Source organism: Phalaenopsis equestris, unplaced genomic scaffold, assembly GCF_001263595.1.
Source record: "Phalaenopsis equestris unplaced genomic scaffold, ASM126359v1 Scaffold000414, whole genome shotgun sequence".
In the NCBI taxonomy this organism is placed as follows: Eukaryota; Viridiplantae; Streptophyta; class Magnoliopsida; order Asparagales; family Orchidaceae; genus Phalaenopsis; species Phalaenopsis equestris.
This window is the reverse complement of record NW_018164855.1, coordinates 621,368-634,069: the sequence shown is the minus strand read 5'-3', so window position 1 is coordinate 634,069 and position 12,702 is coordinate 621,368. Positions and strand designations below refer to the sequence as shown.

General features: G+C 35.9%; 1 protein-coding gene across 1 annotated transcript in view; it reads right to left on the bottom strand.

Annotated features, from left to right (window-relative positions):
• LOC110027135 (THO complex subunit 3) overlaps positions 1 to 12,702 on the bottom strand; it is a 47,635-nt gene that overhangs the window by 13,713 nt on the left and 21,220 nt on the right. The window contains exons 8-10 of the mRNA XM_020728438.1: positions 3,055 to 3,141; positions 2,633 to 2,711; positions 2,421 to 2,553 (exon numbers count right to left, since the gene is read on the bottom strand). Coding sequence (XP_020584097.1) covers positions 2,421 to 2,553; positions 2,633 to 2,711; positions 3,055 to 3,141 — 299 coding nt within the window. The remainder of the gene's footprint in view (positions 1 to 2,420; positions 2,554 to 2,632; positions 2,712 to 3,054; positions 3,142 to 12,702) is intronic.

Here is a 12,702-nt window from a genome sequence, read left to right as displayed (position 1 = left end):
GTTTTTGTTCACCCCCCCCCCCAGCTCACCCTAGCCACCTATAGATCCCACCAGCACCTGTTTCTACTCAGAACAGTCGCGCGACTCCTCCCCTATGCGAACCGTGCGACTGCAGGTCAGTTTTCCCTCTAGCGACCGCCATAACTCCGCACTGCAATGTAGAAAAAGGATTCATGTAGCCGACCCCACTTAGTGGGATAAAGGCTTGTTGTTGTTTTTGTATATAATGTTGGACATAGCTAAGTCAATTCAAGTATGATCCAAGGAAGGTTCACCTGCAATCTGTCTACCAAATTTTTAAAAATTCAGAGGCGAGGATTCTGCTTAGAAGGAAAAAAAAAGGATCTTTAAGCCTACACAAAGGTTGATTATCACTGTTCACATACAGACAAGAGATCCACCTTTGGATATTGTTCTTTTCTTACAGGTGATCTTGTTTACTGATGAAGCAAAAAATTAAATTTGCAATCGTGGATTACCGCAAAAGATAAATTTAAAACAATGGCACGAGAGATATATAAATTATGGTGGCACTATTATAATAATAAGTTGGCAATAAATATTACACATAATGCTATGTAGCATGATAGAAAAAAGTATGTTGAGATTGAAATTTTATATTAAAAAAAAATAGTTGTTTGATTCGTAACTATTTGTCACAAAGAATCGTTTGGAAGATACCGACACAAAATAGCACATACTTCAAAGAGATTAACGTCAAGTCGAAAATGGAAGATATATGCTCGCCAACTTGAGAGGGCTAGAATATGCTGCATATCTTATTGTTCGTAGCCCCCAAATTAATGTCAAAATTAAAATCAGGATCCCATAGATTCATGACAAGGAATAAAACCAAGATCCCATATGCCAATAAAGTAAATCAATGTTCCACAGATTCATGCAAAGAAGGAATTTAACTTATTTTAAAATCTATTTTTAATTGTATGACTATAGATATTTTCCTTCTTCATTCCTCCATTGATAGCTTATATCAAGCATATTGTAGAATAAAAAAGAATTCTGTCCTGCTTGTGTTTTCCGCAACAGTTGTGCTACAAAGCAGGCAGGCTTGAGTAGTTTTCTAGGCATAATTTTGAGAATGTTATTTGAACGAGAAATTCTACAAAATGATTCTAATCAATATTCATAGACCAAGCATCTATCCATTTTGATAATACGCTCGGTTTGTAAATATTGAGAACATATAGATAAGTATGATAACAGCAGGGATAAGATTGTTGGCATATAGTAGTACACAGTACTGAGTCAAATTTTATCTGAGTTCTTTCGTACAAAAACAATATCTTAAATATGATTGAATACTTTAAATTTGCTACGCACTAAAATAGTATATATTTATCTCTTTGTGTAGCATATAACATGAAATATATAAAAAACTGGTTGCATGAATAACAATAAAGTACATGTTAATGATGCATCTGACAACGTACAGTTAAATCATCTTGTGAACATTTTTAGTTCTAATCTGCCATGAAAAATATCATATGCCTATCAACAAGAACCAAAACATGCTTTTCTAATGTCATATGTTCCATAAAGTTGCTAATCTTTGGGAAAAGTTTTAAAAATGTTTATGCATCCATAGTTTAAAAAGTTAACATCTGGAGTAAAAAAAACGAAGTTTGAGCCATGAAAATACATATGAATGATCATATATGCCATGCCTGTTCTTTATACTAGTCATAAACGTGCTTTGATTACATTTTCAAACTAATACAAGCTCATATTCTGATGAATTCTGTCAATTATGTTACTTAATCAGTAACATAATTAGTTAATTGGTGGCAAAATATTTTGCTGATATCCAAACAATATTTCTCTCAAGTCCACCAAGTTGATAAAAGCTAATCCATCGCTACAGAAGTCTTATGAAGCCAGACATATCCTAAATCACCCACAAAAACGGTATTGTTGTAAGAATAAAGGACCAAGAATTTAATAAACAAAACCAGCCCACTCCCCCAGTTTTTCAATACAAGGCATTCTTCACACCAAGTGCCAAAAAGTAATTAAAATATAGCTGATGATGGTACTGACGCTGACAGAACAATTTTAATAAGGTATTCCACACTATTATGAATCTCCCTAGCAGCCATAAATGCTCACAATCTAATAAAAAATAATTCAACAGTACTAAACACAAGTTTCATTTAGTTTTCACATGAACTGGTGCTTATATAATAAGGTATTCAACATATTCAACACTATCATTATAATAAGGTATTCAACATAATAAGTTTCATTTTAATAAGATATTCAACACTATCATTATTTTTCCTTAGTTTCTTGGTGCTTATATAATAAGGATTATAAAATAAGCATTAAGAACCCTAGAATTGCTAGATAGTCATAATAATTTACACTAAAAAAATGAACGAAGTGAAGATATTAATAAGAACCTTCATCAGCCTGATACTTATTTTTGTCATCTCCTGCGTAAGCAAGTAAGTTATGCTTAGGGTTCCACTCCACGCTGTTCATAGCAGCCTTGCATGGAATCTGATGAACAGATCGCCCAGTTTGCACATTTGACTGGCAGCAGAAGGAAGGTAAAATTAAAATAATGGCCTCTCTAAACTTAGGAAATAAGGTTATGAACACTGAAACGTACAATATCAATGAATGGATCCTCACTAGCAGAAGCAATGAATTCTCCCGTGTGGTTGAAGCTGATGGTTCTCACAGGCCATCTAAATAAAAATAAAAATAACTCAATCAAAAGATTAGATATCCACGAGAAGAGTCACTTCCAAGAGTTTAGATAAGTAAAACTGTGCCTTAGGTTTTACTTGCACAAAATTTCAAACCCCAAAAATATTGTACATTACTCATATCACTCTGAATCATAAGGAAGCATGCATTACGTGGTTCTGTCCAACAAATCCAATCATTTCTATAATTCACACTACATTCATTGAAAACATGAGAAAATTTCTAGTTTCCAACCAAAAGGTTACGGAACTGAATTGGACTATAATGAGCTATCTTGGCATACGGCGCAAACAGAGAAAAAAAATTATTAGTAAATCATACTCGAGTTTTGTGAATGTTCGAACACACAGCATTTCTGAGATGTCCCACAGGCTAACCAATGAATCAGCACTTCCAACGGCAAAGTATCTGCAATGTTTGGTGGTAGTATCATTTTCATTACCATATGAATGAAAAGCATTTCTCTAAATAATAATATATTGCCCATAACAAATAAAATCAGTTCTATACAAATCCATTGTCATCAAAAACAAATAATAAGCAGGAGGAGTATCCATATTAAATGAACAGAGAAGCTTTAGCTAAAGCTACCCATGTGTAAATGTTTACCTTGTTCAGTAACTACATCCACTACCGCACCAGTTTCTAGAGCCATGACCATGAGTTTACAGAACTAACAATAATAACAGTCAATGATAATAAAAAAAAAATGTGTAATTTAAACTAGGGGGCCATCAAGAAAGCACAGAACAGTCAAGAAGCAAGATATAGATACCTCTAGGAGTGAAAATGAGTCGAGTCGAGCTCTAGCTCGTGCTCTAGACACCCTGGATTGAGTTTGCATGTGTGATAAATTAGTCGAATTCAAGCTCGAGCTAGAACTTAAGTCTAAGATTCAAGCCGGTTCACGAGTTGGTTTGTTTATTATAAAAGAGAGAAAATAATATTAATTTAATTTAGTATGATAATAAAATGACAAATACAATGAGCAATTAGAAGATAAATAATAAATAATCATTTTATATAAAATATAAATATTGTTCTTTAAACATTTTTAATAATTTAAAGATAAAGTCATGAATTTTAATATATTTTGAATATATTTTATCTTAATATTTTTTTTTAAACGAGTCGGCTCACGAGCAAATGAATCGAGGTGAAGCTAGCATAAGCTTAGCCTATTAACTCATTGAGTTGGTCCCTCCAAATCGCGTGTCGGGTAATTCCTCTCATATGGCTTCAACACTCTAGACGCATAGGATATCACCTTTTTATTTTGCATTAAAATACATCCCAAACCTCACAACGATGTGTCGCTATAAATTAGGAATCTGTTTGTATGGGATGGAATATCTAACACTAGAATGGCAGTCAAATGTTTCTTTAATTCTTGAAAAGTGTGATCACATTCTATATTTCACTAAAACTAAACATCTTTTCTTATCAGTTTAGACAATGACATGGATAATTATGGAATTTTTTAAATGAAACTCATATAACATCCGACCAATCCAAAAAAAAAAAAATTGTGTAATTGTGTACCTTCGCAATATTCTTAATATTCTTTGAAGTAGGTCATTCTACAATTGCTTTCACTTTTGAGGATCCACCGAGACTCATTATCTACTGATAATATGCCCCAAGAATGTAATACTTCGCAGCCCAAATTCACATTTTGATAACTTTGCATATAGTTGATTATGCCTCTTCGGCTTCAATACTACTTTCAGATGTTTGGTATGGTCATCATTAGTTCTTGAATATTATATTAGAATGTCATCAATAAAGATAATGACAAACTGATCCACATAAAGCTTGAAGATTTTATTCACTAAGTTCATGCATACAGCGGGAGCATTGGTTAAGCCAAAAGACATAACTAAGAATTCATGATAAACATACATGATCCCAAAAACTGTCCTAGTTATATCTGCCTCTATTGACCTCATTTTTAGTGAGGTCTAGTTTTTTTCCTTAAGATTTAGGGTCTAGCTTTAGGATTCTCCTTTTGACTATCTTAGAATCTTAGTGATGGGGCCCACCTCATTTTAGAAATCCAAACTACTTCTATACACTTTTGAAGTTCCGCATGTAATTCTTAACCTCTAACACTTGGGAGGTTGAAACTAACATGGGGGAACTCAAAAGAAATCCCTATAGGCCCTCTAAGCCATATGAACGCCTTTGGCACAATTTGCACTTTCGTGCACACAGATTTCGCAATTCGAACAGTCGACACGTTCAATTACCACAATTCGCATCGTCTGCGTCGTTATTCGTTGAAAGCTTAAATAAATTTTTGAAGCGATCGATCGCGAACCGAAATTTTGAAGAAAATTGAATTTAACGCTTTTTTGACCCGACCGTCGACGAAGTCATCCGGGCGACCCAGGCGACGAAACGGACCGCGCCAGCGCGTCCGGGACGTCGAATTTAGCTACGGAGGTCACCCATTTTGATATGGCCTCGTGCACGAGCGGAAGTGCATGAATCGGGGAAATTTAAATATCTTATATTATGTTATTAATATATATTCATATAATGATGTAGATGAATGGGGGCAGGGGGTTCAATTTCTAAATCCCTAATCCCTAACTCACGCACCCGAAGTCTTGGCCCCTATCTCTCGTTCAAAACACATATGCCTGATTCCTCTCCCCCTCGTCGACCCTAGCCGAGCCTCCTTCCTCCTCGCCGTATCCCCTCTCGCACGTGATGGAGAGTTGGCTCCTGCCCCCAACATTACCTGCCCGAGGATCCTCTTTCCCGAAGCCATGTCTGCCTCCACGAGCTGCGAACTTCCTTCCTCGATAGGTTGACCTTGGCGAACTTGTTCCCTGAAGCATTCGATTGCCAATCAGCTCTTCTTCCCGATGCTTCTCTCGCTGCCACCAAGCTCGACGCTTGATCCTTCTCTCTTTGGTTGCTTCACCCCCGGGTAAGTTGTTGCCACCCTGCCACCCTACCACCCTGCTCACCTCTTTGGTTGCTTCACCCCCGGGTAAGACCTTTGACAGAGAGTAGCTATCCCGATGGATATAAATGAAAAACTTTTTAATGTTCCCAATACAATTCTTGTAAACAAGACTCACTATCACCGTCTTGTGGGGAAACTCATCTACCTTGCTCATACATGCCCTTACATATGCTACGCAGTTGGAATAGTAAGTCAATTCATGGGAAACCCTAGAGCACAATCTCCAAGTTGTCCATCGGATTCGCCGCTATTTCAAAGGTACACCGGGCTCATGTGTGTTATTCTCGCCATACTTCTCGTTCTACCTCATGGTACTACTCATTTGTGTGGGAAAATCTGATCACAAGCAAAAAACAGACAGTAGCTGCCCGGAACAGTGCGGAAGCCGAATTTCGGTCCATGTCACTGAAAATTTGTGAAGCTCTCTGGCCACGCATTGTGCTCCGCAAACTATATGTGTCAAGCTATGTTCCCTTACAATTGTTCTGTGATAACAAGGCAGTCATTAGCATTGCTCACAACCCGGTCGAGCATGATCGCACAAGCATGTTGAGATTGACCGACACTTCATTAAGGAAAAGCTCGAGCCCGGAGCGGAGAAATTTGTATTTTGTTTGTATCTTTGAGTGGTCAAATGACGAATATTCTCACAAAGAACCTCAGCCACTGTTCGATGATTTCAAATCTAAATTGAACAAGACTGACATCCACCCTTCAATTCGAGAGAGGTATTAGAATATTTATTAATGGCTAGTAATAGTTGTTATTAATTCTTGATTATTCTGAGTTATTAGCTTTGATTCTTTTTTTATTCATTTCCTTTTTTAAACATACCACGTTCTTATTTCTTTCCTTTCTAGCTGATACTGTAATTTTCTAATTGATACTGTAATGGATATATATACCTCCATTTATATCAATAAGAATTACATGAGTTCTATTCTAACAATATGTATGTATGTATGTATATATATGTATATATATATATATATATATATATGTATATATATATATATATTTATTTATTTATATTTTTATTTTTATTTTTTTGCAAAAGCCCGTACAGAATTTTATAGAATAAAAAAAAGATGACAACACAGCATGTTAGAAAACATCCAGAAAGTAGGATCTTTCCCCAGGCATACAACACACCCAAAAGCTCTAAAAGATAGTTACATGTATACCCAAAAAACATATTAAAGAAAGAAGTTGTAGTGAAATAAGAAGAAAAGTAAAATGAGACAAAATGCGGTATAACAAAAGTTAAACTAATCATCTGAAATAGGCTATTCTTCGGCAGGAGTAGCAGAACTTCAAAGATATGAGGATTAATAGAGCAGAAGAACTTCCCCCAAAGCCAGAAACCGAAGACTTTTAAAGATGAAAGGAGACCATAAGACATCATGGTGAACATCTGACATAAGGAAGATTCAAAGAGTCTCCCCTTAAAAGTATATTAAGCTCCTTGGGAGGCACCAAACCAGTAGAGACACCCAAAAAACCATGTTTAGCAAACCAATTTGTTGGTGCATTTCCCTCCCTGTATATAAAATTCCATATGACCTGAAGGTCATGAGAAGCTATAAATTGTCAAATCTTATTAAGACAAATAATTAAATTCCAAGGAGGCTCTTGTTTTCTAATGATGAAATCCAGAAGAACAGAAGAATCCGATCGAATAAAAATTGTAGGCCAATTAAAAGTAACAGAAACATTTAGAGCCAGAAATACTGCCCAACCCTCCGCTTCAGTAGGAGTTAAAGCCCATATAGGAGAAAAAAAATAGAAGAGACACTTGCCGAAATGATTTCTGAAAATAGCCCCAGCATTGGTCGTGCAATTTTTCTAACTTCCATCAACATTAATTTTGAATCATTTGTGGGGAGGGGGCTGCCAATATATTTAAGATGGTCTCCAGCCCTCAGACAAAGATCTAAGCAGCAATTGAATTTGTTTTGAAGCCTTTGCATGGTAGTCAATAATGTAAGAAATAGTGGAGAGAGGGGAAGAGGAAGAGAGCTCATGTTTCACATTGTTTCTACATTGTCACATTGTTTCTAGCACACCAAACAAACCACAAAGTTATATAAGGAATGAGATGCATTGTTGGGTCTGATGAACCACAAGATTACCAAGCAAGTAAGCAATCTTCTATATTATACCAAGTAAAAATTTTCAAATCAAAAATTCTTCCCAAAATATGTCATATCTCCCTATCATAGGGACAAAAGAAATATAAATGTGAAGCAATTTCTTGGGAGCATTTACACAAACAACATTGTTAGGCCAACCGCAAGCCTTTGAGTTTTAAGAAGTCATCAAAAGGCAACAACTGTAATAAATTCCTCCATAAAAAAACAGAAATAGATGGGGGGGAGAGATATTTATGCCAGATTTCAAGACCACATTTTCATTTATCAAAATGATGCAACTTTTAGTAAATCATTTTAGAGATGGAGACTTTTTGGCTTAATCTCCAGTGAAACTTGTCTTTAACATTATTGAATATATGAATCATAGAGATTTGTGGGCCGCATTACCTACCAATTCAAGTAAAAACGGCAAATTCCATTGCCCTTCAACAACAACATCAGAAACCGATATATGAGGATGAGAAGAGGTAAGAGGAGAGTTACTTAAGAAATTAGCCCCCCAATTATCATGTCAAAAAGAAATATTGTCATCACTAATTTCCCAAAAATGAAATTATTAGCCGCACTTCTTCCCTTTAAAATCGCTTTCCAGATTTTAGACTCACCAGTTTTACATTGAATAGTAGAAGCATGGTTAGCTAGGCCATATTTATGTAATAAAAATTGAGCCCAAAGAGAACTTCCTTCACGAAATTTAAACCATAGTTTGAATTCATTTATATCAACAAGGTGATTAAGACTTTTGAAACCGAGTCCACCAGAAGCCTTAGGTTTACAAACCTTATGCCGGCTAGCCCAGATTTTCCTGAAGTTATGACCCACTCATAAGAACTTATTAAAAATCCTTTTCAAAGTAATTTATGTACTTTTGTTCAAATTCAGCACCTGTAAAGCATAAAGAGAAATGCTATGTAAAACACTATAAAGGTGAGTAAGCCTTCCCCCATTCAAAAGAAAAATATTCCTCCAGTCCTGAATTCTAATTTTTATTTTTTCAACAACCGCATCAATTTGAATTTGTCTCCTTCTACCTCTTAGAATATTGACTCCCAAGCAAGTGATAGGAAGGGAAGATGAAAGAAAGCTTGTGAAATTGACGAAACAACTGATAATGCTTTGCTTTACGAAAGCTTGCGAAATTGACGAAACAACTGATAATGCTTTGCTTTACTGTTTTCCAAAAAGATGACATTTGGTTTTATTGAACGTGAGGCCAGAAGTATTTTGGAAAAGAGACAAAGTGTCCATCAATTTTCTAATGGAGTTCTTGCTTGTATTAGTGAAGAGAATAACATCATCAGCATAAGATCTCACTCTAACCTTAGATTTGTGAGAAAATTATATGTAAGGCAAAAGGATTTGTTGATTTTCAAATAAACGTAAGAGATAATCAAGAGCAATAATAAAGATAATGGGAGAGAAAGGATCCCCCTGCTTGATACCTCTTTTTGCAAGAAAAACCCATATGACGTCCCATTGACAAGCACACTATAAAAATTGTTTTGAAGCCAACTTTTAATAAGCAAACAGAAATCCATATGGAAAAACTTTGCAAGCAAGACATCTAGGATAAAATCTCAATTGATTGTGTCAAAAGCATTTTTTATATAAAGTTTCATCACCATATTGCCACCCCTGCATTTCTTATCTAAATCTTTAATGAATTCCTGAGCTAACAAGATGTTATCAGTAATATCTCTACATTTGATGAAGGCAGATTGTTGATGAGAGATAAAAGTAGATAAGTGAGGTTGCAACCTGCCAACCATAATTTTACTGATAACTTTGGAAATGACAGAGGTTTGCCAAATAGGCCTAAAATGATCCCAACTGCATTTTTGGTCACCTTTAGCTATTAGAACAATAAGAGAAGAACAAAAAAATTTGCAAGGGTTTTCTCTAGTGAAAATGCTTTGAATAGCGAGAGTGACTTATCTCTTAATAATAGGACAGCATTTAACATAAAACTTAGAAGATAAACAATCGGGCCCCTGCAGCCTTATTTTCATTGATATCCTAGAAAGCATTCTGGACATCTGATCTCATTGAAAAGTCCTACCCTTTGAAATTCCTTGAAGATAATATTTCTTATATTACCAATATCAATTGGCTCTGTGATCCAACCCCCGCTAGCGTCTTTGATCCTGAGTCTGGCATTCAGATTTCTCCTGTGTTTAATAATTGCATGAAAATTCGTTGTGTTTCTATCCCTATCCTTAAAATAAATATCATTAGCTTTTTGTTGTAAAAAGTTTTCCTCAATATTGATAGCCTCAAGTAGGTGCTTATGAGTTGAAATTAAATCATCAGCAACATCGAAATTATTAGAAACCTGGGATTCAAAAAAATCAGCCTTAAGTTTGGCTTCCGTAACCTTGTGATGTATGTTACCAAAAGTTAACCAATTTCAATCCCTAAGGTGGGATGAAACCTTTTTGTGAAGTTGTCAAAGCAAGTGCCACGTGCTTCCAGCCCCATTGAAATTTCATGCCTGACAAACGGGACTAAGAAAAGTGCCATGAGAAATTCAAATATTTAAAAATCTGAATTTATATTTGGTAGGGGTGCTAAGAAAGCCAAAGATAACAGAATTGGATTATGAACAGAAACTGTATGATTTAGATGTTGCACTTGTGAAATATTGTACTAATTAAGCAAGAAACAATTACCCAAGAATCGGTTTAGCCTCTGAAAAATGAGCCCTCTCCTCCAAGTAAATGGATTACTAGAATAGCCCAGATCTTAAAGACCTACATCAGTAAGCTTATAACAAAATCTACTTATAAGAGAGATATCACATTTACCACCACCCTTCTTTTCAAAAGGTTCATGACCATGTTAAAATCTCCACCTACAAACCAACTATCAGACAAAGTATCTCCAATAGCAGCTAATTGAGACCAGAGAGCAAGTTTATGATACAAGGAACATCCGGTATACACAAAAGTATCCCAAATCCTCCATTTTAAAAGAAACAAGAACGAATTGATCATCAACTTGAGCAATAGATAAGGTAATGTTAGGTTTCCAAAAAACCCAAATCTTATTATTGGAATTACAATAATCATTGTAGCATTCGAATTCCCTCAGAATATTGTCTCTATTGACTGAGACAAGTGGTTTAAGCATAGCAAAAATAGAGAGCTTATGGGCCAAATATAAATGTTTGAGCCTATTAAGGGAGTGGGGGTCCGCCACTCCCCTAATATTTCACACCATAAAATCAAACATTATGAATCGGCCCGCCCTTCCTAGATTTAGTAAAGGTGTGTTGTTCTCCACCCGAATGATATTTATCCTTTGAAAAAAGAGTGGTGTTCCCCTCAATATTTTTGAGTGGCGTAGCAAGGAATCATTTTTTTTCTTCCCTCGTTTGTTATAGGTTCGTCGAATATTCCATTCATTTTCTAAAATTATAGTTGCATCTTTCAAGAGCACACCCGGATCAGTAGTGGTATCATTGAGAGAGAGTTTGTCTTACATACCTGAGGCTTCCTTAGGAAGATGAGGAACTTCAAAGCCCTCTTGTTGATCGGACAGAACAATTTCCTATGTGAGTAAAGTTTCTTCAGCATTGTTATCAATGGAGTTAGAGGTTACCCAGCTAAAAAACTATCCGGCATCACATCAATTATAGAAGTAGAGACAGTATTGTCACGGGGGTCTCCGGTATCAGTAAGTTGATTATAGGTGTCAATGTAGGTAGAAATGGCATTTAGAGGAGGGAGAGTGGAAAGGAGAGTGGGTGGCGATTCAACCATGTTTTCAATAGATAGTGTGTTTCACTCCGGGGTAGAGTAGCCCAGATCTTAAAGACCTACATCAATAAGCTTATAACAAAATCTATTTATAAGAGAGATATCACATTTACCACCACCATTCTTTTCAAAAGGTTCATGACCATGTTAAAATCTCCACCTACAAACCAACTATCAGACAAAGTATCTCCAATAACAGCTAATTGAGACCAAAGAGCAAGTTTATGATACAAGGAACATCTGGTATACACAAAAGTATCCCAAATCCTCCATTTCAAAAGAAACAAGAACGAATTGATCATCAACTTGAGCAATAGATAAGGTAATGTTAGGTTTCCTAAAAACCCAAATCTTATTATTGGAATTACAATAATGATTGTAGCGTTTGAATTCCCTCAGAATATTGTCTCTATTGACTGAGACAAGTGGTTTAAGCATAGCAAAAATAGAGAGCTTATGGGCCAAATATAAATGTTTGAGCCTATTAAGGGAGTGGGGGACCATAAAATCAAACATTATGAATAGGCCCGCCCTTCCTAGATTTAGTAAAGGTGTGTTGTTCTCCACCCGAATGATATTTATCCTTTGAAAAAAGAGTGGTGTTCCCCTCAATATTTTTGAGTGGCGTAGCAAGGAATCATTTTTTTTCTTCCCTCGTTTGTTATAGGTTCGTCGAATATTCCATTCATTTTCTAAAATTATAGTTGCATCTTTCAAGAGCACACCCGGATCAGTAGTGGTATCATTGAGAGAGAGTTTGTCTTACATACCTGAGGCTTCCTTAGGAAGATGAGGAACTTCAAAGCCCTCTTGTTGATCGGACAGAACAATTTCCTATGTGAGTAAAGTTTCTTCAGCATTGTTATCAATGGAGTTAGAGGTTACCCAGCTAAAAAACTATCCGGCATCACATCAATTATAGAAGTAGAGACAGTATTGTCACGGGGGTCTCCGGTATCAGTAAGTTGATTACAGGTGTCAATGACGGTAGAAATGGCATTTAGAAGAGGGAGAGTGGAGAGGAGAGTGGGTGGCGATTCAACCAAGTTTTCAATAGATAGTGTGTTTCACTCCGGGGTAG